General features: G+C 44.8%; 2 protein-coding genes across 3 annotated transcripts in view; both read right to left on the bottom strand.

Annotated features, from left to right (window-relative positions):
* SPIC (Spi-C transcription factor) overlaps positions 1-18927 on the bottom strand; it is a 68783-nt gene extending 49856 nt beyond the window's left edge. The window contains exons 1-4 of one of the 2 annotated variants that reach the window (XM_078655844.1): positions 18828-18889; positions 11342-11428; positions 11039-11065; positions 6050-6143 (exon numbers count right to left, since the gene is read on the bottom strand). In XM_078655844.1, coding sequence (XP_078511970.1) covers positions 6050-6143; positions 11039-11041 — 97 coding nt within the window. In that variant the 5' untranslated portion in view covers positions 11042-11065; positions 11342-11428; positions 18828-18889. Of the gene's footprint in view, positions 1-6049; positions 6144-11038; positions 11066-11341; positions 11429-18827 lie in introns of both variants that reach the window. The other variant, XM_078655853.1, reaches the window with a different exon arrangement.
* Positions 18928-25022: 6095 nt separating this feature from the next.
* LOC144762982 (uncharacterized) lies at positions 25023-25439 on the bottom strand. Its single transcript, XM_078648299.1, has one exon. The coding sequence runs from the start codon at positions 25437-25439 to the stop codon at positions 25023-25025; it is 417 nt and encodes a 138-aa protein (XP_078504425.1).
* Between the last annotated feature and the right edge of the window lie 981 nt (positions 25440-26420).

The raw sequence follows: 26420 nt of genomic DNA on the forward strand, positions 1-26420 counted from the left end.
ACATACGAACTGATAAAGTCCCCCCCCCCCATTCGAACTTATGCTGGGGAGTGAGGCTGGAGGATGTTTCTGGCATCAACTACATGACAGTTACTATAAAAAAAAGTTTGCTTTAAAACTCTTTTTAGTGCCTTTCAAGTATGGAGTGCTAGACGTAGAGAACTGGGAATTGCCAGATTATCTTTTTATACACCCTTATCTAATAATCACAATCTTCCAGAGTTTTTCAAGATTTCTTCAAGAGAAAATGGATCAGTGCAGGAATTGTTTAGATTGCCTGTTTTTTCTCCTCTTCAGGACTCCGGTCTTTTGAAGAGATGACAAAGGATTGTTGGAGGGATTTTTTAAAGTTTCTTCAGATCAGAGATTTTCTATTACGAAAAGGAGCTGGATGGGCCAAATTTAAGAGAGTGGAAACTATTGAAAAAATAGTCAAAGATAAAGTAAGCTCTATCGGGGAGATATATGCTCTTATAAATGCTGTTATACCGGATGATCTAGACAAGTGCTCCCAAAAGTGGCTGTTGAAAGTGGGGTTATCAGAGGGGACTTTTTTGTATGCGCATAAGTTATCACAATCTATTTTATTGTCCACCACACTACAACCACAGTTTTATAAGACGTTTTTCTTCTTGTATTATACGCCTGACAAAATGGGGGGCGGGAAAGGCAACATTTTGCACACGCTCTGCACTCTATAATGCTGATATTGTTCATATCTTTGCATAATGTAATGTTCTGCAAAAATTAATTAAGGATATATCAGATTTTTTATCTGAGGTGCTAAATACTGAAATAATGTAATTGTGTTAGGAACCTTTGAAGCATATCTTTTAGGGACAGGACATGAATTGATTTTTATATCTATGGCGGTTTTAAGGATGTGTATTGCGTCCGCCTGGCTGGATCCCAGAGCACCTGTTTTTCAGCAATGGTAAGCCAGGTTATTAGCAACGTATAGTCTGGAAATAGCTATATATTAATGAAAAGGGAGTCACCCGCATCGAAAATGTATGAAAATCTGGAATCCCCATAGCACATGGATTCAAGACCAAAGCCGTATATGTGAGAGCATAAGCATTCATTTTCCCCTATGGTTTTTTGAGTGAAGAATATTATAAGAAGTAGTTTGCACAAGTCACTTTAGGATGTTATTGGTGTCACATTGGCTGTTTTTTACCAGGGTTGTACTGTATTGATACACTGTCTGGAGGATCTCTATCTCTATTTTAAAATGACGTAATGTATTACATTTGATCACTCTTTATTGTTGTATCAAAGTTTTACATGTCTGAGGCAGGGTGGGGGTGAGTGAGGTGGATCGATAAGGTATTTAAAAACAAAATGAATAAAGATTGTTTTTTTTTAAAAGAGCTTTTTTGTTTTGCTAATAACGCTAAGGCAGTTGAATGAATGTTGATTACATTTTCAAGTTTGCCAATCACTTGAGCTGCAGTCAGCAAAGTTTTGGGGTGATCCATCAAGCGGGGGTAGAGAAAAAAAGGAGGGCCCCAAAATGTGTTTTCCCCATGGAATTTCCGATAGGCATTTTGGATCTGACTACAGCTTGAACTGCTGAACGGCATTACACCAGATTTGGCAGACAGCTAGATCTTGGTCCAGAAAGAGTCCTCTATGTATTTGGTGTAAATGTGTTCAGTAGTTTTGGACTTATTAAAGTAAAAGATAAAAGAAGATTAAAGAAACACAGATCCATCACAGATCCTCCATGGATCCGGGTGGATCGTGCGGATTCACAGGCCAACAGCAATGCTGTGATTGACTGGCCGTAACCTGAGACGAAAGTTGCGGCTGCCCTTGTGCTGAGAGTTTCAGTTCTTGGGAGGGGGAAATAACATTTAAAATGTAAAAAAACACATACACCCACTCACAGCCCCACACACCTACTCACATATGCACTCACCCACCCACACAACCACACACACACCCATACAGCCATTCACATACCCACTCACAGACCCACAAAAGCACATACCCACACAGCCACTGACACACCTACTCACACACTTACTAACCACTTACACACAACCACTCATACACCTACTCACACACCCATATAGCCACTCACACACCCACTCACACACTTACTCCCACACTCACACACTCACAGAACCATTTTCACACCCACTCACACACCTATATAGCCACTCACCTCCACAACCACTCACACACCAACACATAGGCAGTGATACACTTATAGACATTGCAATAGCATATGTTTGTATTAGGTGTGTTGTTATTTTAGTATTCAATATGTGTAATGTAACTGGCAGATTTGTCTGGGGATTCACGATGGATCCATAAAATTAATTTTTTTTAAAGAATGACTTGGTGCATTCCATTTTTAGAACTACTGCATAAGTTACCTTAACTTATTATTTTTATTTTTCATTTTTAAAATATATAATAACAATGAATTTGTGAATAAAGTGTATTTATAAACTTGTGAAAATATACATTTGTAAATTGAACTTATAGGCCAAATTGTACTACAATTTATATTTTTAAAAACTGGTGAAATTTACTAAAAAAAACAAAGGTTACAGGGACATTATAGTTGGGAAATAGCATTAAAAAACCATAGCAATTCACTGAAAAAAACAAAAGTTACAGGGACATTATAGTTAGAAAATAGAATTTAAAAATCCTTCGAAATTCACTGAAAAAAAACAACGGTTACAGGGATGTTATAGTTAGGCTCAGATTTCACACACACAAAACAATACAAATGTAGCAGTTATAGTTATAGTTATCTGAAGTAACTATAAATTGTGTCCTAAGTTAACTATAACGTACGCCCTCGCCATGCACTGCTAATATTCCCTCATATTACTTCACTCATTAATTTTTCTATGACACCAGTGATAATTTCATAAAGTTTTTGCAAGTAATATATATTTCTATATATATATTTATGTATTTATATAAAAATAGATGTAGATATATGTGTGAGTGTTTAAGGTGTAACAATGAGAAGTTAAAAATAGTAAATCAATACAAATGCGTTCACCTATACAGTTCTGTGGTAGTCGATATCCTGGACTCAAAATTTCAATATTTTGTAGGACAATCTTTATGGACTTTATTTTCTGACAGACAACCCTCAGGGAGAATAATTCACCAGATTTCCCCCCGAAAAGTCCAAATGTATAATCATTGAGGGTCTAGTGAACATAACTATGAAATGTTTAAAATTGTGTATTCTGCGTTCTGTGTACACTTAAACAATGTATTGTTCTCTAGTCAGGTAAACATTCAATAGGAGCAAAACTGTGGTCAAAGGCATTAATGTGAGGTTTAACTTTATAGCATCCTCTGGGAGCGAATAGGACACTTCACCTCGCACACTTTTACTCCGTTTGCCATTACTCTGCAGTTTTTACACCACCAAATCTTTTACAACGCTGGGCTTTACAACCCAATCCATCACAACACATTCCCCATTACAACACAATTTACTATTCTAACTCCGCAGGGAGTTACTTTGGAAAATGTATTGTAATAGTTTGCAGTGTAAAGCCTTGTGTTGTAAAAGATTCTGCGGTGTAAAAAATGTGGGGTAATGGCATGCGGAGTAATGCATGTGAGGAAAAGGATGTTTCCCTCCAGGAGAGGCATGGGGTTACATATAGGAATGGTCACTGAATGGACATACAGATCAGGACAAACTGACGCAAACTGAAGAACTGAAATATTTCACTTTCTGAAACAATTAGTCCTGTTGCACACATACACCTGGGTAGAAGTAAAGTTGGGAACAGGTACCCTCCTTTCTAGATGTATTTTAACCACCAAAGGTGTGAAGCAGAGCTGTGTCCTAATCAGCCGCGGCCGGCAGTGGGAGTAAATGCAGGGCGGTGACGTGGGGAGGAGGAGGGGCAGGGTGGGGTGTAGTAATGTATGGATTACGGAGTTTTACAGGTAAGTAAACATTTAAATAAATAAAACGAATTTCGTTGAGTACACTGCATCCCAAAATGCGATGCAGTGCGCGCAACGAAATTCGTTTTATTTATTTATATGTTTACTTACCTGCAAAACGCCGTAATCCATACATTACTACCCCCACCCTGCCCCTCCCCCTCTCCACGTCACCGCCCTGCATTTACTCCCACTGCCGGCCGCGGCTGGTCCTAATCCCCACTTTATTCAATGTCTTTATGGTTGATTTTACACCAAGACTGAACTGCTGCAGTTTCCAAGCCCCCAAGCTGGGAGGGTTGGTACTTTCAAATCACCTTTATGCCGACAACTTAGTAATAAGAAGTCACACTCCATTTGGGCTCCAGCACTTGCATGATGCTACTCAAACTTACTCATCTGAGAACTTGTTGAAGATCAACTTAGAGAAACCTGACTCTTGTACTAAATCAAGCAAACAAAAGGGCCCCACATTGGCTACTCAACATCTGGAGACAGTGGCAGAATATAAGTATCTGGGAGTGATAATGGACAGCAATGGATCATTCATCACCGCGAAAGAAACCCTGAGAAGGAGAGGCACTCTCTAGCCCTCACACTAAATAATCTGAAGAAGAGCGTGGTTAGCTCCAGCTTTGCACCACTACTACAGGTGATCCGGGCAAAGCTCGTACTAAAAACTTATGGTAGTGAGCAGTAGCGGAGCAGAGACGTAGGTATCTATTCCGGATGGAATAATGGTGGGCTCATATAGAATGATCTTCTGCCTCCCTAAATTCACTGCATCAGTGTGGATACGGCTCGAGTTCGGCCTACAGAAAGAGACACTTGCCAGAAGGGGCACATACATTAACTGAAGGTCAAGAGTGCACAACCGAACACCTTGAATGCTCACCTCTGGAGGATAACCTTGACAACCAGGGATAACTCCCCTGCAAGGGCCTACCTCTGGGGGTCAATAAAACAACCGGGCCTAAGGGGCTTTTGGGAAATGCCTGCAACCCATGCCAGCTTTAAAAACCTGGTAAATAACACCATCAAACAGATCTCATTGATGGAGGATAAGGCAACATTGGCAGGCAGAGCCCAGGCTGGTTTGTATTGTAGAGCTATGTCACAACAACATCGCAACCCTACTTCCATACAGGGTTCACCAAAGCAGTCAAAGAGGAGTACCTGCACCATCGTCTTGGCATATTGCCCTTGATAGTTCATATACTGACCTGGACACACCGCCCAGCCCAGCCCAGCTGTCGTTTGTGCAGAGCAGGGGGAGAAGATATGCAGAATTTACTGTACATCTGCAAAGAATTAATGGGTGAGCGTGGGGCGTTCTTCTCAAAGAGGAATTTGATCACGCAGACAGGCGGTCATGTCCTGCATTGCCCTGGAGGATTTGCAGCTAAGTTGCCACCTTGTGAGATATCTAAACAAGTTAGAAAGGAAAATGACAGCTAAAACCAACGTTGATTGTGAGTAGGAGAGGTGGTGTGCCTGCAGAAAGGGAACAGTAGTCTACTGTGGCCTATGAAGCTGTGCAATATCTTTTTCGATTCCAGGAGTCAAGGAAAGAGCCAGCTGCATCGAATCTCGTGAATGCCCCTTAAAATCATCAGGGTCATCAACTCTCCAGGCAATTGACACAAACTGGGAATCAGCCCCCACCTTATATGTCTGCTTGTTCTCTTTTCGAAGAACTTACCTCTGATAGGGGACTGGCAGGCACTGGGGACCTGCCTCACCATTGCTCTTTATCTTTTTATACTTGACGCTGCTCCCTACCTGATGACTTTGCACATTCACTTTTGCGTCTTTGCATACCCCGGCTAATGAACTGATCCCGCCAGCAAGTATTTTAGCTTCAGTCAGCATGCATTTTTTCGTTTGTGCATTGTGTGCATTTTGTGACATCTTGTTTTTTAACTGAAGTTGTATTGTGTTAGTATGTTGTTTTAGATATTATGTGTAATGTTTGCAGTGGTTTTGATTAACCAAGCAATAATAAATGTACTTACTTACTTACACCGAATGGACTAACATACATTGCATGTTTGGGATTATGAACAAGTAATTCAGCAGACCTCACACAATAATAATAATTCCTTACCTGGCGGATAGAGAAGTCCAAAGTTTGGCTGCTGCTGTAAAACTTCGAAGGCGTCCTGAAAAGCTTGTCCTATTGTGTCTTGGTCTGGAAAGCTCTAGAGAATGAAAGGTTTAGAAGACTCTGTGATGCAAAAATTGTCTTAAATAAGCAAGAAAGGCTGTAATGGTATATTGCCTTATTCTTAGGCCGCCTCCCCAAACAACTTTAAAGCTTACATTAAGTCCCACGTTCTGATTGGGCTGATAACTAGATGTAGAGATACAGAGGGAGAAACTTTTTCCAACTGGTATCTGCACTCCAGTTACCAGATATTCCAAGTTTTCAGGCCTGGGATGGGGAATTTCAGGCCTGGGTTGGGGAATAACATGATGAAGCTGGTGTGGTGCTGCAGGTGGGACCCCAGTCAAGGCCTGCTTCAATGCACATTTTCTTTACATCTTTGATAGAAATGTACCGGACTTGCATATAAATAAAATTTACTCCCTTAGACCATCTAATGACATAAAATTGATCACTTTAAGTCAAGGAAACTGACTACAGAACATACCTTTGCTTTACTGTACTATGGGACAGACTTTGTGATTTCTAAAAAGGCTGGGAGCAAAACCTTTTGATAAATATCTTTGGCCCACACTACTTCTTGCCTTCAACCCATCTCATGCTGCTAACAACCCACGAATGCATAGCCCTGAAACAAAAAACTGTAGAAAGCACTCTGGACGTGATCTAGGGATAACTGTGGTTATTGTTGCTACCAATGACTTGCCATTTGGCCCCTCTGGTGCTGCCCTTTTGCTCTTAGGGGCATATTTACAAGCCCCTGTCACCACCACAACATTACTTTCAGTGACGTTGTAATGGCACTAGGTGCCTCGCCTTATTTACAAGGCAGCTTTAAGCCACTTAACATGGCTTAACGCTGCCTTGTGAATAAGGCATCCTTTCACGCTGTCTTTAGCGTGAAAGGGGAGTGCAATGGGTGTTACGGTGGGCGTTCCACCGCAACATCCATTGATTTTGACACTGCTCCATATTTTTAAGGGCAGCGTAAATAGGAGGAGAGCCAAAATTAAGACCAGGGAAAACTTTCTAAATGAGGAGGAATGTTTTATTTCTCCTCGTTTTTGCTGTTTCCATGTGTGCTGCCTTGTGCAGTACACATAGAAACAGCAAATTGCCTATGATAGTTTATGTGCAGGAAGGTCCCCATTCCTGCGCATAAACAAACACTTTTAAAAAAATCCATTTTGCAACTTCTATGTGTGGTGCATTTAGCAGCACACATAGAAGTTACAAAACGGCATTTAAAGATTGTTTATGAGCAGGATGGGGAGCCTTCCTGCACATAAATAATATTCCCCCTAAAGCAGACACCCTTGCACCATGGTGCAAGGGTGCCTGCGTTTGTGCTAGGTAGCTGAACTCAGCGCCAGCGCTAGAAGAAGCGCAGGGGTGTGCCGCATTCTTGTGAATATGGCACATTCCTGCATTTTCAGAATGGAGAAGTGTGCGGTTAGCAATGTTTGCTTAACACCACGCATCTCCATGCTGTTGTAAATATCCTCCTTAGTATCAGCCACCATGAAAGCAGGAATATAGTGCAAACAGGGCTTCAAGAGGCCCCTTTAGCATTAAATAAGTGCCTACTGAGCCTTGCAGGTTGCAACAAGGGGTCAGCCTCGTGATTTCACAGGTTGCGTGATGTCACTTTTGCAATTCCCGGCCTTCTGGCCAACTGACGCTCAACACACTTTGCGCATGACTTTAGCACTATGTAAAGAAATTAAGCAATGGTGAAAGGAACATGGTGCTTGATGAGTAATCAGAGCACTGCTGACATATGGGTCAATTTCACCTTTATAACATGTAAGATTTAGGAATCAAAGTCAATTGCTCGATATTCAGTGCACTCTTAAACGAGTTCAAGTGAAGCATTTATCAGCCTGAAGAAAAGCATACAGAGCTGCCCATCAATTGATTTAGAAATGCAATAAATATTAAAAAATATTTTTGACATTATCAGTTGTCTAACCAATCACAGCTTTCTGAGCAGGATCATAATGGGCGTCTCGGTTTAAGTGTTTTCTCTAAGTGGCAGACGTAATGCTGTAGAACCATATTCTGTTGAACCCGCCCCTTTCCACACCACAGTGGCCAACACTAGCAAAGAATACTGGACTGACAGCATATACGTCATGATCAAGAATCACACGAGAAATGCTTCTTGTGAATGTTTTCATTTTGGGTTCTACTAAGGCCATTCACCTTAGTATTTTTTATGTTCTTTTCATCATACGCTGAAGCAATATATTGCACGTTTGAAAAATGCGTTGCATATGAAAAAAAAAAAACTAGATGCTATTACACTTTAGATCACTGCACACAAAGTGACAACATTTCGAACCTGGCCCTTGGGTATTATGAATAAGGAAATAGCAGAAAAACCTTGGAAAAATACAAGAAAAACTATAAGCTCTTACTCACACACAATGCCGGTCAACAAACAACCCTCTTCAATGGTGGCCACAATACACTTATGACTTTATGAAAGAGAAAAGCCACTGGAAATCTGGTTCCACCAGCTCTTCTTACGCATTGCCCTTGTTACATAACACAGTTGTAAAGGAATCATAGAAAATGACCATACTATATTTAGTAAGTTATACCATGGAATCAACTGTAGGCAATGTTTATTCTCCACCAAACATATTTGAAAAGAAAATTGAATAAGCTATGTATTCTTTTTACAGCTTTTGGAGGTTCATTGTTAAAGTTTGGAGTGTCGCTTTCCAGCTTCGACCCATCCAGGTCACCCTCTGCCCTAAGTGCCATCCCCCGGGGACAGAGTTCCCACATATAACCTGCCCTGTCATTGCTACATACTAGTCCGCAGTGTTTGGTACTCACTCTCAGATGACCTCGCTGGTCCAAGACCCCTCCCCAGTCTTGGTACTTCTGGGCAACGTCTCGTCCATACCAAAGAACCTCTGTAGCTTCACTGCCATCGCTTTATTATTAGCGAAAAGAGAGATTGTTCTTCGCTGGTGTCACACAATACGTCCGACTGCTACAACTCCCCTCTGCCTCACCTAAAGAAATTTGGCAGTCACTCCAATCCTACTTATTATCCCTAGATCCAGACCCCTCCCCCCGGATTCAGCCCCTCAATCACCTGCTGCTGCATCCTCATTATGTCACACTAGTCAAGACACCAATACATAGGCCTGAGTCCACCTCCCCTTATGCTCTCCTTATTATTGTTTATCCTTTTATTATTCAATGCTTGTCAATTGCTATTCCTACGAGCTTGTCGTATAATTCCTCCGTATAACTGGGTCAAGTCTTGATCATGTTTTGCTAATATAATGCTGAATGTCTTGCCGTATTGTTTTCTCTTTTCTGTGCTCTACTTGGGAAAATTCACTAAATAAAGATTTAAAAAAATAATAAAAATGTTGAGTGGCAAACCTCACAAATAGCATATGAAACTGTCACATTTTTTATTTTGTACAAAGCTGTTGGTCGTTACATTGTTTACTAGCGAATGTATAATCCGTGGTAGAAACAACATATGACCACTTACTAATCGCTCATAATGGATGTTGAATATTACTTTTGGATAGGTAGATCATGTACGTAAAGACATTTAAAAAAGAAAAACTAAAAAATATACTTGTTAGATACAAATCACAATTCAACTAACATTACACAGCATGTACCAACAGAGAGACAGCCCTTTATAAGAAATAACCGGAATCAACTCAATTGTTACCCGTAGCCGGCCAAGGGGTGTTAAAATAGACAGAGAAAGGCAATTACCACCCCGAATTTCAATGTGAATTCCCACCAGGAAAGTTTCGCACATGTTTCTGTCACTGAAAATGTGCAACCTCTCCTGCTTCACCCCAGCAGAACAGCTAGTAGTTCTTGTAAATAGGGGTTTGTACGTAAGTCTGCCTGCAAGAAACAAAGTGTTGAATGGGTATGGGGGAAAGATCCGTATTAACATTTCTGAGTTTTTTCAGGCATGTACCAAATGTCGCTGTTGTTTTGTTGAGAGGAAATAATCTAAGGAGCTGTTAGTATATTCTGTTAGAATATGTGTTAGAATATGTGCATATTTATTTCCCTCACAGTGCATATAGAAACCCACAACGCTCTCTGCATAGACGTTCTTTCAACTTGTAGCCATTCAATGGTTCTACCTATCTTTTAAGAAGTGTTGGAGGTCATGTTCAGAAATTGTACATCTCAGAACATGCTATTACATTCACCATTTCTTTGGACCGAGTCGAGGTATCGCGATCGGTGTGCTGCTGATTCAATAATTTAGAAAATGTTTGTAGAGTCAGACATTTGTCAGCTACCACTAGAGAGACAAACTTCTAGCCAATGGAACAGTCCTTTGTAGGAAGAACCCTTATACAAGAACTATTTGACTGACATGCACAGTTGCATTGCAAGTAGTTCTACAAAACGTGTGTTTTAATCCAGTCTCAAGATGCAAAACTCCAGGTCGTCACACCTTTTTCTTTTTATGTCGGCCTGCAGAATGCACACATTTTCGAGTTTACTTAAATTTCTTTAAGCTTAGGTTATACTACCTTCTAATACTAAACAAAAATAGTCAACACTAATGATATGATCAAGTAAAAAAGGAAATGGTGTTCCTTATTTATTTCAAAGGTATAATTTTCAGAGGCAGCACTGAACAGAACTGTTCAACATATCTGTGAACCTGCACCAAATTAGCAAATATCGTACAAAGACAGCTCTTAGCAGACCCCTCTTTCTAGACTCACTCCCTTGCAACTCTCACTCATAGCTATATACAGAAATAAACCTTTAAATTGTCTTTAAACCATCTTAACATGTACTTTTTCACATTAGCAGTGTAATACTCTAAAAATATATCTGTACGTTAAAAAGAACAAATGCCAAAGCCACTAAGAAATTATTAGCAAGCAGGGAAAAAACACATAAACTTACCATAATTATTATTTAAAAGGGATGCACCTGTAAAGATATTTCATTCAATTTAGTATATTATAATTACGATGATCGAGAAATGATAATAAAATAATTAACGAAAACTACAACAATTTAGGAAGACAATGCTACTATTCACTAATGTTCACCACATAGCCTAACTTAGATGAACGCATTATGCACAGAGTAGTAAAATGTGATGATTAATACAAAGGAATTGCTTTCAGCATTTCTGCACTCACTAGTAGTAATGTCTGGGTGGCACAAATACAGATGCAATACAAGGAAAGAAATCATATTTACCTGGGTGAAATAATTTCTCCAAGGGGATACCTCCGTAATCCAATCGCAGGTATTTAAGCACTTCTCATTTTCTGACGTCACTCAAAACTTTAAAAAAATGAATTAGATTCCAGCATACTGCCGTAGATAACTTTCAGACTGTCAGCACATAGGCAAATGAGACTGTTGTATAAACAGAAGTTTAGAAAGAATTTGCAACCAGCTTGATACTGTAAACGTGGGAAAACACGAGTAGAACTTCCCATCAGAGGTTGACTGGGCAAACCGAAGCACAAGATTTAATCCAGGAATTTAACAATCGTCGGTTTTTAAAATAGCTTCTTTCTTCAAAAGAAAATGGTATTTGTGTTAGAATAGATTACGTAAGTATGATTTCAGAAAAGGAAGTGTGATGGTGTTGCATCCTATAAAGAAGGAAGTTAAAAGTTCTAGTCCACACATTGCTACAAGGCAGGTAAAAGCGGGATGGGGACAGTGGCTTTTAAATCAGCCCCGTGGTGACCCATTAGCAACATCTTAAGTCACTTTTGTGTCTGTAACAGTCAGAAACACTGGTGGTGACAGAATTCTCATCCCGAGCCGTGATTAGGAAAGTGCGTTAAAGGGAAACCAATGTTTAGCAAATACAAGAAACCTCAAAACAGGAATTACTTTTTATTGTCAGAGTATATGTGGTGATCAGAGGACAGTGTGCTAAGAGGTAGACTTAGAGTATATGTGGTGACAAGGGAACTGTGTGCTAAGAGGTAGCATAAGAGTATACGTGGTGATCAGGGGACAGTGTGCTAAGAGGTAGCATAAGAGCATATGTGGTGAACTGGGGACAGCGTGCTAATAGGTAGAATTAGAGTACATATGGTGACATGGGGACTGTGTGCTTAGAGGTAGCATAAGACTATATGTGGTGACGAGGGGACTGTGTACTAAGAGGTAGAATTAGAGTATATGTGGTGACAAGGGAACTGTGTGCTAAGAGGTAGCATAAGAGTATACGTGGTGATCAGGGGACAGTGTGCTAAGAGGTAGAATTAGAGTATATGTAGTGATCAGGGGACTGTGTGCTAAGAGGTAGCATAAGATTAAATGTGGTGAGCAGGGGACAGTGTGCTAAGCGGTAGAATTAGAGTACATATGGTGACATGGGGACTGTGTGCTTAGAGGTAGCATAAGAGTATATGTGGTGACGTGGGGACAGTGTGCTAAGAGGTAGAATTAGAGTATTTGTGGTGACGTGGGGACTGTGTACTAAGAGCTAGAATTAGAGTATTTGTGGTGACGTGGGGACTGTGTACTAAGAGCTAGAATTAGAGTATATGTGGTGATCAGGGGACTGTGTGCTAAGAGGTAGAATTAGAATATTTGTGGTGCGAGGGTACTGTGTACTAAGAGGTAGAATCAGAGTATTTGTGGTGACGAGGGAACTGTGTGCTAAGAGGTAGCATAAGAGTATATGTGTGAGTGTGCTAAGAGGTTGAATTAGAGTATTTGTGGTGACGAGGGGACTGTGTACTAAGAGGTAGAATTAGAGTATATGTGGTCATCAAGGGACTGTGTGCTAAGAGGTAGAATTAGAGTATTTGTGGTGATTAGGGGACTGTGTGCTAAGAGGTAACATACGGGTATATGTGGTCAGCAGGGGACAGTGTGCTAAGAGGTAGAATTAGAGTATATGTGGTGTCGGGGAGACTGAGTGCTAAGAGGTAGAATTAGAGTTTATGTGGTGACGAGGGGACTGTGTGCTAAGAGGTAGCATAAGAGTATATGTGGTGATGAGGGGACTGTGTGCTAAGAGGTAGAATTAGAGTATATGTGGTGATGAGGGGACTGTGTGCTAAGAGGTAGCATAACAGTATATGTGGTGACGAGGGGACTGTGTGTTAAGAGGTAGAATTAGAGTTTATATGGGGACATGAGGACTGTGTGCTAAGAGGTAGCATAAGAGTATATGCATTGAGCAGTGGACAGTGTGCTAAGAGGTAGAATTAGAGTTTATGTGGTGACGAGGGGACTGTGTGCTAAGAGGTAGCATAACAGTATATGTGGTGACGAGGGGACTGTGTGTTAAGAGGTAGAATTAGAGTATATGTGGTGATCACGGGACAGTGCATTGGCGGCTACCCCGCTATGGTGGAGGAGTGTGCTCCCCCTGCCAGCAGCGTTAAAAAACAATAAATAAAAAGATGATAATAAATCCTGGTTTAATATTGTTTTATTTTGTTTCCAGTCCGAGTCTTGGGGGCGGGGCTAGGGGGATGATAGGCACCGAAGGGGAGTAGTGGGCACTGCTATCAGTGCGTGACAGTTTGGCCGGCCGTCTCAGGCCGCCCTCACCCTCATGAGCACTGAATCTCTCTCCAACCAAGCTGCGTTGCAGGGTTGGAGACAGCAAAGCACAGTGTCCCAATCTCCCTGGGAGCGCAAATCCTCGGTGCTCAGGCCAATCCGGCAACTGTTCTCATGCATGAGAGCAGCTTTAGATTTGGCTGCAGGGGATGTTGGGAACCTTTGCCATCAGTGGAGCCATGAGAGGAGCAAAAGACCGGTGATGCGGCTGGCGGCAGGTGGCAGGTAAGTTCTGTTTTGCTATTGTCGTTGGTACCCCCCTCGCCCCGCCCCTCTCCTCTGATACCGGCCCCAACTGGGATAGTGTGCGTAGAGGTAGCATTAGAGTATATATGGTGATCCGAGGACTGTGTCCTAAGAGATAGCCATAGAGTATGTATGTGATCAGGGCAGTGTGCTAAGAGCTAGCATTAGCCTATATATATGGCGATCAAAGGAATGTATGTTAAGAGGTAGAATTATAGTATATATAATGCTCAGGGGACTGTATGCTAAGAGGTTACCTTAGAGTATATATGGTGATGAGGGGACATTGTCCTAAGAGGTAGCCTTAGACAATATGGTGATGAAGGGACTGCGTGCTAAGAGGTAGCCTTAGAGAATATGGTGATGATGGGACTGTGTGCTAAGAGGTAGACCCATCTGTCTTCAGAGCCTCATCAATACTCTCGGCCTTAATGGAAGGGGGACCCTGCTATAACTCTCTGGGGCAGATTTACAATAACTGGCGCATCCCTCCATATCAGCAAGGATGCGCCAGTTGTTGTGCGTCAATGCAGACTCCGCGGCGTGGCACACCATGGGGCAAGAATAGACAGATGTGTGACGCATCTGCTGCCGTAAAGGTAACGCATTGCTAGAGTTGCGTCGCAAGTGCGACGCAGCTCCAGCAAGGCTCGGGGTGCCCCTATGCCTAACATGCTGCGTCAATCCTTACGCCTGCTTCAAGGCGCAGGGTTTTGACGCAGCATGGCCGCAAAAGTGACTGAGTGAAATCTTGTAGATTTCACTCAGCCACTTTTAGGAGGCGTTCCTGCACCGGAACGCCCCCCCTCCTGTGCCGGAACGCCCACATGTGGCACAGGGCTTTACAACGTGACGCATCTCCCCAGATGCGTCACGTTGTAAATACCCCGCAGCATGGCGCTGGCTTTGCGCCGCCGCTGCGTCACAAAAGTGACGCAACAGCGGCGCAAATGTGTCATACGGGGCTTGTAAATCTGCCCCTGTCTTGTCGTACTCTGTTATTGTCACGTCCCTCAATCGTTTCCTACTTGCCTTACAGTTCTCTGTTGTTTCCAACTAGGGCTACACTTTCTACAAACCAATGAAGCTGCCAAGATGGCTCCCTGTGGCCAATGTTTTCTGCTGATGCCTACTGTGTTGCAGGACCACGCACACAATTCAGCGAAGACATAGCAGACTTCATCAGCCCACACGCCCTCCCCTCCGCCGACTACATCCTCCTAGGGGACTTCAACTTCCACCTGGAGAACAACAACGACACCAACACCACCACCCTGCTGGACAACCTCGCCAACCTCGGACTCAAACAACTGGTGAACACCCCCACCCACTACGCCGGCCACACGCTTGATCCCGTCTTCTCCTCCAGAAAGCACATCTCCTTCAGCCACTCCACCGGACTTCACTGGACAGACCACAGCTGCGACAACTTCAGCTTCAAAAGAACCACGACCCACCACCACCCGCAACAGGCTCCCCGCAGGAGCTGGAACAAGATCACCGACGACCAGCTCACCACCTGCCTCAGCCAGAACCCCCCCGCCAGCCCAACGGACCCCAATGAAGCAGCCAGCAACCTCACACAGTGGATCACCACCTGCGCCGACTACCTCGCACCACTGAAGACCCATCCCAGCAGACCCAGCAGCAAGAAAGCCTCCTGGTTCACCGATGAACTCAAGAGCTCCAAGAAGAACTGCCGCACCCTCGAGAAAGCCTGGAGCAACAACCAGACCACAGACAACTTGACTGCCCTCAAGCACGCCACCCGCATACACCACCAGCTGATCCGCACCACCAAGAAGACAGCGTTCAAGGAATGACTGGACAACAACGCCCACAACAGCAAGGAACTCTTCAACATCGTCAAAGAGCTCTCCAACCCCAGCGCCGGAAACAACGACATCACCCCTTCGCAAGACCTCTGCAACTCCCTCCCCTTGTTTTTCCACAGCAAGATCGCCAACATACACAACAGATTCGACGCACAGACCACGCACCCTACCACTGAGCCAACGCCCCCCACCACCACCCTCTGCGCCTGGACTCCGGTCAGCACCAAAGACACCACCCGCGTGATGAACACCATCCACTCCGGATCACCTATCGACCCCTGCCCCCACCACGTCTTCAACAAGGCCGACTCCATCATCGCACCCCAACTCCGGGACATCATCAGCACCTCCTTCAACACCGCCACCTTCCCGGAGAGCTGGAAGCACGCCGAGCTCAGCGCCCTCCTGAAGAAACCTACAGCGGACCCCACCGATCTCAAGAACTACTGTCCCATCTCGCTCCTCCCTTTTCCTGCCAAGGTCATCGAGAAGACCGTCAACAGTCAGCTGGCCGCCTTCCTCGAGACAAACGGATCCCTCGACCACTCGCAGTCCGGCTTCCGTGCCAACCACAGCACCGAGACCGCCCTCATCGCAGCCACAGACGACATCAGATCCCTGCTCGACAACGGGGAAACAGCAGCCCTCATCCTCCTGGACCTCTCCGCAGCGTTCGACACGGTCTGCCACCGCACCCTAGTGCAGCGCCTCAATAACATCGGAATCCAAGAGAAGGCACTGGAGTGGATCATCTCATTCCTCAACGGAAGAACCCAGAGAGTCCGCCTCCCCCATTCAGATTCGAGGCCACCGAAGTCATCTGCGGCGTACCACAAGGATCATCACTCAGCCCCACCCTCTTCAATGTCTACATGAGCCCCCTTGCAGCCATCGCACGCCAACACAACCTCAACATCATCTCCTACGCCGACGACACCCAGCTGATCCTCTCCCTCACAAACGACCCCGCCACTGCCAGAACCAACCTGCACGAAGGGATGAAAGGCGTCACCGAATGGATGAAGAACAGCTGCCTGAAACTGAACTCAGACAAGACGGAAGTCCTCATCCTGGGATCATCGCCCTCCGCCTGGAACGACTCCTGGTGGCCCCCTGCCCTGGGCACCACTCCCAAGCCAATGGACCACGCTCGTAACCTGGGCTTCATCCTGGACTCCTCCCTCTCGATGACCAGACAAGTCAACGCCGTCTCGTCGTCATGCTTCAACACCCTGCGTATGCTCCAAAAGATCTTCCGGTGGATGCCCACCGAAACCAGGAAGGCGGTCACCCAGGCACTCGTCACCAGCCGACTGGACTACGGGAACACCCTCTACGCCGGAACCACAGCCAAACTTCAGAAAAGACTCCAACGCATCCAGAATGCCTCCGCATGACTCATCCTGGACATCCCCCGACACAGCCACATCTCCAGGCACCTGAGGGACCTGCACTGGCTCCCCATCAGCAAGAGGATCACGTTCAGACTCCTCACCCACGCACACAAGGCTCTGCACGACCTGGGACCCAGGTACCTCAACAACCGCCTGACCTTCTACACTCCCACCCGCCAGCTACATTCCGCCAGCCTCGCCCTCGCCGCCGTTCCACGTATCCGCAGAGCCACCACCGGAGGAAGATCCTTCTCCTACCTGGCAGCCAAGACATGGAACTCCCTCCCCATACACCTCCGACTGACCCAGGACCACCTTTCCTTCAGGAAGCAACTCAAGACCTGGCTCTTCGAGCAATAGCAGACCCCCCCCCCCCCAAGCGCCTTGAGACCCTCCGGGTGAGTAGCGCGCTATACAAATGCTATGATTGATTGATTGATTGATTGCTGTGCCTGTAGCTAGTCAGAATCCGAGACGTTCAGGGCCCCCTGACACTGCGGAGTCTTGCCCTTGAAAATTCTTAAACTCATTCTTTTAAATACCATTTTCATTGGATTTATTTCCAACCTGGTTGATGTGAGAGAGTGTATTACAGACTTTTTGCAGGGAAATGTTGGGTTTATGGTTTATGCAAATTTATTATTAAATGGTTTCTTTTAGATCATAATAGGACCTCAAATATGAGAAATGGTTGGGGACCACAGAAATCATTTGCAGTAATATTAGTGAGCTGCTGCTGTTTTACAATATTGAAACACACGCCACTATCCCTGAATATTAGATGTACACACATTAAGAATTTGGATAAGTGTCCCTCGGCACCACCAATGCCCTTGACAAAGAGGGCATGAAAGAGCTGAAATTGGATCATAAATTCAAAGCAGTTCCAAAAAGGGGCCCCTAAAATACATTTGGCAGAGGGCCCTCGAAATCCTTAGGATGTCCCTGGTCAGAACACAATCCAGCCTTATCTGATGCAGAAGCTAACAACTATTACATTGGGTTGCAGTGACGCCTGATAATTATAGCGTTAGACATGGCAGAAAGCATACAATGCAGTTACTACATATGTGGAAAACCCATCGCAGCAGCGCCAGCAAGCCTCAATTGTAGACCAATCTATTACTACTTCACTATGCAAATAACCATCACGTTGCTTAATAGTAGTGAACCATAAGAACAACGTGTAACTGTGACATGTAGCTACAACTAAACAGTCTTTAATGCATTTACTTTGAACAAGCAATAGTTTTAGATTTTTAAATGAGTCTTTGCCAGAACGAAGCATGTGGAATGTCATTGGCAATCAACTCATTTACATGGACTGTTACTGGCAACATTAAGCTAAACAAGAAACGTAATGTAAAGATCAGGATAATACTGCTGCTCCTTGGTCGCAGAACTGCCGTCATAACTGTGATATATACCTGACGATAATACAGGGTGTCATGATGCGCACACTATGTATATATACGACAAGCAACCACACCAGCCCTTCTAAAGGCCGCAGAAGGCATCTGTGTGTAATGTGCGCTATTGCACCACAGGCTTCACACACGGCTCACGCGGTCTTTGCAAGCGCGAGGCATGACTGCAATGTTATTTATCCAATCAAGGCCCCCTCAGAGTACATTCATGCAAAATGTCTCGTAATCTCGGAGCACTTACCCACCCACGGCAGAAGTTCACCGCAGTGCCAACCCCTGAACTGGCACACCGGGATATGGAAGGAGGGCCGAGATAAGTAACACTTTGGGGAAGTAGATCTGGGGATTTTTGAAAGCACATAGAGCTGTTGTTATTAGCATGCAAAACCGAACGTGTGAATGAACCGTGAGGTCCTTAGGAGGCATCTGACAGGCCTGCTGAGGCTGGGGGCATGTGCCAGTGTGTGCCAGGGCCTGGTATCTTTTCCTCAGAAGTGCAGACGCATTTCACTGTGTTCCCTCTGCAGAAACATACCCATAGCACGCATGCATTTACTAACCGGGTTAGGGACCGCTGTTGCAAAGCTGTGGCGCAGGTCACTTGAATTAAACAAAAGGCAAAATGTATATATACGATATATACAATAGAATGCTTTGATATCAAACATTGGTGACTTTAGAAAGGACAATGCAGACCCGGAAGTACTAGCTAATTTCTGTCCAGTTTCATTCTTGCCCACGGCAGCCAACATTTTACAAAACGTTGTAAACTGCCAGCTCACTCATTTTTTTGCCGCAAAACAAGTTGCCAAACATAGGCGTAGCTAGAGCTTGTGGTGCCCGGGGCTATCCCTCAAATTGCCGCCCCCCCCTTGCTGGGGAAAAAGGACAGCGAGCACTTGAAACAGGTCAGAGAGACACGTAGTATCGCTGCTGATAGTTACCTCGATCATGCAAGTTACATGCACATACATGACACGGTCCAAGGCTACACAGTTGAATACACTATACAAGGGCTACAGTATGAATTAGCTTCCAGTGTAGTAGTGTGATGTTTAAAATAAATGTCCTCTCCTCAATTTGTTTGACACCAGGGTTATATTAATGTAGAGCGGCACAATTGGCCAGGCATTATCTTTGTCACTGCTTGGACCATTTTGTTTCCAAATCTTGCAGCAAAATCAAAGACTGCTGACGAGGACCTTAAGAGCAGATTTTATTTTTATATTAAAAACGGAGACCATGAACCACAGTAGTCACCTAATACATAGCGGAGATCTCCGTATATATTAATCAACTTAGAAACATAGACAGAGCACAACACAAAATTAAGTAAACAGTTGATTGATCCCAACCAGTGAAATTATTTTAATACAAAATTCATGGAGTAAATTCTGTTCAGCAAACAATCTTCATGATAGTTGTTCTGTGGTTACAACATTAATTCTGCTACAGCCGACACATGTTTCGTCGCCATTCGCTACTTTTTCAAGGCTGTTAACAAGATCATATAGAATATTAATTTGTTGTAATTTATCAGGTTAGATGGAGAGAATGCTGAATTTGTATTACACAATTCAATTAAAAAAAATTTCATTTAGAGTACCCCTAATGTGCTTAATCAAAAAGTTCTTCTCCTTCGTGTTAGTGTTCATGCAAAAGAAGTAATCAAGACGAGAAGTCTTTTTACAAAATAGTATGTGACTTCACTCAGTCCAAGAAGTGAAATAATCAAGGACAGGGTGTCAAATAAAAAATTGGTAAAAAAAGAAAGTGAAAAAAAATGATAAAGAAAAAAGAGTGGAGAGAGAAAGAATATGGTGAGAGTGCCCAGAAGAACACCCAAGTCAATGAATCCAGTGAGCAATATTAGAAACAAAAATATTTAAATACCTTCTAGAAAAAGCAAAGAAGGATCAAATATTGCATCCAAAATAGATTAATCAAAGCACAAAAGAGTCTGAATACGATAGTCCAGAACCAAGAATATGGGCTTGTAATGTAAATCACGTCCACACGTCGGTTTCCTTTGCGGATATGAAAAACATTGAATCAAAAAATAAGAACCAGAAACTAATGTTGGCCAGAGTATTACAAAATAATTCCTTTTTCTAAAACAGTCATAGTGGGCTCTGCTAAATGGTAAAAAGTAAATAGCTTCCATTACATATACAGGTTTTAGCCAATTCAAATGTAAGACCTATTCAAAAATCAGTCTCCAAACGCCTGAGAATTTACCTGATCATAAACGTCAACTGTCCCTACTCATGTATTCTATGAGATCACAATCATCAGTCCTACCAAGTATCACGCATCAGGCGTGACACTACCGCATTTCAGTGTGGTGCCCCGCATCACCGCACTGAAATGCATTGTCACGCATGATGCAGTAGTCTCAGCTGTCACAGAAAGCATGCTGCAAACAACAGCGTGTGGCAGCGCGCTCCAGTGCCTGCACAGGCTGCTTCCGTAGGCTTGGGTCACTTTTAGCAGCCGAGAAAGCTCACTCAGCCTCACAGTGGTAACCAGTCAGTGCTGCTACAATGTGTCCAAAGTGTGATTTCCGCGGCACCGCAGGGCTGAGTAGGACAGTCTCAAACTGCCCGTAGTGCCACAGGGTGACGTGAAGTCACCTCCTGCTAACAGCGCGGGGACAGGAAGTTAAGTTACTCCTGAGGGGGCGGGGCTGCGGTGCGAGGAGCCGGCAGTTATGAATTGTTTCTTGAGTTTGAGCTGCTGCCACTGTGCGCACCGCTGTCTGTGTCCAATTGGTCCCTGTGCCTCATCATGCCACTGCTCTGCGATCGGACTCATAGCTGCCAAGGTTTCAAATTACGTATGTGTGACATTTTCAGAATTTAAATGTAATTATGAGTGACATTCAACGACTATGATTGACAATTTCTTATTAGCAAAATCAAGCAACGGAGACGAGTGAAACACATTTATATCAGAAATTACACCCATTTGAGCAATGAGAAACTTTAAGATTATCTTAACACAGCTGCAAAGTACCAGAAATGGAAGGGCAGTGTTCCTCAACAGACGCCAAAAGCAATACCACATCCTCCTTCTGCTTTCTCCCATACACATACTGCTTAAAAACACGAACTCTCTTCTTCAAAAACGGTCTCATACACTTGCATAATCTCCTCTCACCTTACACCTGCTTGCACCGCTTATCTGCAGTGTAAAATAGAAATTCCATGCTACAAAACCTTACCAGAGTGATCTTTAAATCCAAACTTCTTCCTGTAAACTATTGCTTTAACCAGGCAGATAATGTCCAATACGGAGTACCTGCACTACTTTAATTTAGAATGTAGAGTATCTGAACATCTCAGCAATGCAGTAATACATTTAATGGGAGAACAGTAGCACTTCTCTGTTTCCATTTAAAGTGCTGCCTATAACATTTCATAGGTATACGTCACCCCTTCAACCGCATACATCACTCTATCAGCACTCATTGCTTGCCCTTCTGGACAAGCCACTTACCAACTTTCTTTACTACAAGGTTGTTTAGTTGGCAATCCCTGGTGTTGCGCCGATAGCAGCAGGCGCTGGGCCTCTCTGAATTAAGTGCTGCATTAAAGAGTTGACAGTTTGCAGAATACTCTCAGTCACAGCTGCCAGTTCAGGTAATCGACAAGTTACATGCTTTGACCTGTGCCTTTTAAAGCTAGTTCAGCACAGAGCTCGTCTGGCCAGACACAAGTGCCCCACACATGGTGCCAGGGCAGGGGAAGAATGATTTACATCAAAAGCCCACCCAGACGGAATCTCTCCCCTGGGGCCGGGGCTGGTGAGACAGCAGAGGGTGCACAGGAGGACTTAAAAACACTCCTGCCTTTGCCCGTGTGAGCGCAACTTCCTCCGCAGCAGAGCAGCTCTGACAAGTCGTGGACATGGACTGGAGACCCTCAGTTAGGACCCGAAATGATGTTCAAAATATAGTCAGTGCTATAAATCAAGCCCAAGACACCTGAATGGAGCCTACCCTGGGCGGCACCACCCAGACCATGGAGAGCTGTGAGCATAGCTAGAGGGCCGGTGTTTGTCAGGCTGTTAAATTCAAAACGATTAATTCTTCAGTGAGCCAGGCAGCAGCCTCTCCGTGATGACAGTCTGTACTGCAAATTTGAAACCTTGGCAGCTATGAATCATTAATTGACAATCGTCACCAATAAGTATTAAAATCATTATCGATAATCTTTGTTTTACTTACTTCTGTAAAGATGTACCTTGTACATAGGAGGCAGACCCCTTGTTGGTTGGATGCAGGGTATTTATTTATATATACTTGCTAACACACAGAGCGCCGAGCGTGTTCCTTCACACAGCTCCGGCACCCGATTGATCGCGCTCGGGAACGCGATCCAAAGTGGCCGCCATTCACGCTACGTCGTCACGTAGCGTGAACAACTAGAGCGGCGACTCTACATATCTCCCCCTTTTTGTCCAAACAAGTAGCACAGTCTATGGGGGTGTTAGAGCCCTTCGCCCATTTCATAGTCTCGGAATCTGGCGGGTCTCACTACCATGCGCCCGCCTCTGGTGCACCTTACCGGAGTGGATGTAGCTTCCTTCTCACCCTGAATCGTCGACTCCGCCTCCTTATCCTTCTGGACCGACACTCTCCCTTTGTCGTCTGGTTCTTCCTCTCTTCGTCTTGCAATGTTCGTATGTGAGGTACTTTCACCTTCTGATCCCCATCCCGTTTCTGTGCTGTCCTCTTCTCCTGCCTGTTTGTCTGAGTCATGTCCCGATGTGCCTTGGTCCATCACTTCTGGCTCTCGTGACTCCGGGGCCCATTGCACTATTTTATTACATCGAGCCATGCGATCCTGGGACCACACATTCCCATCACTCAGCCTGGCCGCTCGGCCTAGCACTTCTCTAACTTGGAGCGGCCTGCTATATTTGCTGTCCCCTTTCCGTTGAAGTGTGGCCAATTTGACTCTCACCCATTCACCTTCTTCCAACTGTGTGTCCTTTACATTTCTCCTCTTGTTGTAGTGCTCCGAATATATTCTCTGGGCCCTTTCAAGGTTTGCTTGAACCTCCGCAGGAGACCACTTACTGGTCACCGTCTTGTCCTTCCACGCCCTGTTGTCCTTTGTGAACGGATCTCTTCCTCTAAGGATCTGGAAGGGACTGTACCCCGTTCCTGTGGGGGTGATCCGATACGCCCATATCATATGTAGCACTTCCTTCTCCCAGTCCTTCCCCATCATGATGGCTGCTTGGATGGAGCCCATCAGGACTCTGTTGAACCGTTCCACTTGCCCATTCCCTGCTGGGTGGTATATGGACGTGTGTTTGGAGCAGACACCATACCCTTCCATGAACTTTAACCACTTGTCGGAAGTGAATTGCGGTCCGTTGTCACTTATTACACATTTGGGGATGCCTTCCCTGAGGAAGATGGTGGTAAGGAACTTTAATATGGTATCCGTGTCCATCTCTTCCTTAACATGCACTTCTGGCCACTTCGAGTATTTGTCTACTAGCACACATATGTTTTTCGGGGTACCTTGATCGTCCAGGATGGGTCCCAAAATGTCAATGGAGAGCTCTTCCCATGGATTTCTCGGTGTGTCGAATTTTCCTATGGACGGTCTCAATGGTGTCATGGTCTTATCGGCTTGTTGGCATTGGCCACACTCCCTCACATGTCGTTCCGTTTGCGTGTCCATTCCTGGCCACCAGTAGCCTTGTTTGGTCCTCAATTTTGTCTTTCCTATCCCTAGGTGGCCTTCGTGTAGTATGGCCAGCAGTCTGGGGATGAGTCCTTCTGGGGGTACCACTTTGTCCCCCCGGTACATAAAGATTCCCTTGTCGTCAAGTGAGAGCTCTTCTCTCACTTCAAAGTACTTTCTCATCTCTCCACTCAAATGTTTCTTTTCCGGCCATCCTCCTGTGATGTACCCCTTCACCTGTTGGAGGCTCTTATCCGCCAGATATGCTTCTTTCCATTCTTGGCTGCTGATTACCTTCTCTGGGTCCTCCATCAATGCCACCATTTCATCCTCTTCTTCCTTGTCTCCTTCCGCCAATTCCATTGCTGATGCCCTGCTCAAATAGTCAGCAACTTTGTTCCTGCTACCTGGGATGTACTCAACATCATATCGATATTCTAGTAGTTTCAGAGTCATTTTCGCTATTCTCGGGGTGGCACTAGCATGCCCACTGGACGTGAGGACTCGTACCAAAGGCTTGTGGTCTGTTCTCAGTCGAAATCTTGTGCCCCATAGGAACTGGCGAAATCTTCCCAATGCCCAACCCACTGCCAGCATCTCCTTCTCAATAACACTGAACTTCTTCTCAGTGTCCGTCAGAGCCCTGGATGCAAAACTGAGGGTCTCCATCACTCCTCCTTCTCTGTCTTGCATAAGGACTGCGCCGAGTCCCTTGTCACTGGCGTCTGTTGTTACTATTGTCCGTCCTTGTGGGTCATACCCTCTGAGGGTATAGCTTGAGTCACATCCTTCTTGACGCCTTCGAACTCTCTCTGAGTTTCTTCTGACCATGCAAACGCCGTCTTTTCTCTCGTCAGCATCCGCATGTAGTGAGTTTTTGATGCGAAATGCTGTATGAACTTGCTATAGTACTCGGCCATGCCTAGGAAAGACCTGACTTCCTCTTTGCTGGCTGGCGGTGGAGCATCACAAATTGCTTTGACATTCTCCTTCTTCGGAGTGACCCCTCGTTCTCCAATTTCATGTCCTAGGTAGGTGACGGATGCCATGCCTAAGTGGCATTTCTCCCATTCTGCTGTCAGCCCCTTTTCTTCCAGCACTCTCAGTACCCTGGTCAATTTGGCATCATGGTCCCTTTGATCGCTTCCCATGACCAAGATGTCGTCTTGGAAGTATTGGACCCCTTCCACGTCTTTGAAGAGGCGGTGCATCAGCTTTTGGAAGACCGCTGCTGCTGACACTAACCCAAATTGCATTCTGCAGAATTGGTAGCATCCGAAAGGGGTGATGAACGATGTCAACCTCCTGCTCTCCGGGTGTAATGCTATCTGGTGGTATGCTGATGTCAAGTCGATGGTGGAGTACCATTTCTTTCCCTCCGTCTTTGCCAGCATTTCCTCGATGCGGGGCAACGGAAACTTCTCTACTACGATGTTTTTGTTTAGCTCGCGGAGGTCCACACACAGCCGGACCTTGCCGTTTGGTTTCATCACCACCACCAGGGGGGCCAGCCACTCCGCACATGTGATGGGTTCAATGATGCCGTTTCCTTCCAAATCGCGCAGTTCTTGTTGCACCTCCTCCCTCACGGCTATTGGTACATTCCGCACTTTATGCTATACTGGTGTGGCATCTGTCTGGAGGATGATTTTGTGTGAAAACTTCTCCAGTTTCCCCACTTTACCACCGAACACTTTGGGAAAGTCTCTTTTCCACTGCTCTAGGTCTGGCCACTGTTCTGGTTCCGTCAACAGTACCTGCACTGCTCCTCCGGGGTCCAGTTTGATGCCTAAATCTCCCTGGTCCATCCAGCCTAATACTGATGGACCTTTCTCCGTCCCGTACAGTTTGTAGTCGGCGCTGCGTCCCCTGAATTGGAATGTCAAAGGCCGGTAGCCTGCTATGGGGATGCGGTTTCCGAGGTACGTGACCGGTCTGATGTCCGGTGGTTCAAGATGTGGGCCTAGGCGGGGCAGGAATTTCTCTGTCCATACTGTCCTTTGTACCAACGTATATGGTGAGCCTGAGTCCGCTACGATGCTTATTGTTACGCCACCTATCGTCATGTCCAGCACCGGTTTGTTCGATCTTCTACTGCCCACACTCAAAACCTGGTCCTCGATGCACAGTAT

The sequence above is a fragment of the Lissotriton helveticus genome, chromosome 1_1 (assembly GCF_964261635.1).
Source record: "Lissotriton helveticus chromosome 1_1, aLisHel1.1, whole genome shotgun sequence".
NCBI classification, from domain to species: domain Eukaryota; kingdom Metazoa; phylum Chordata; class Amphibia; order Caudata; family Salamandridae; genus Lissotriton; species Lissotriton helveticus.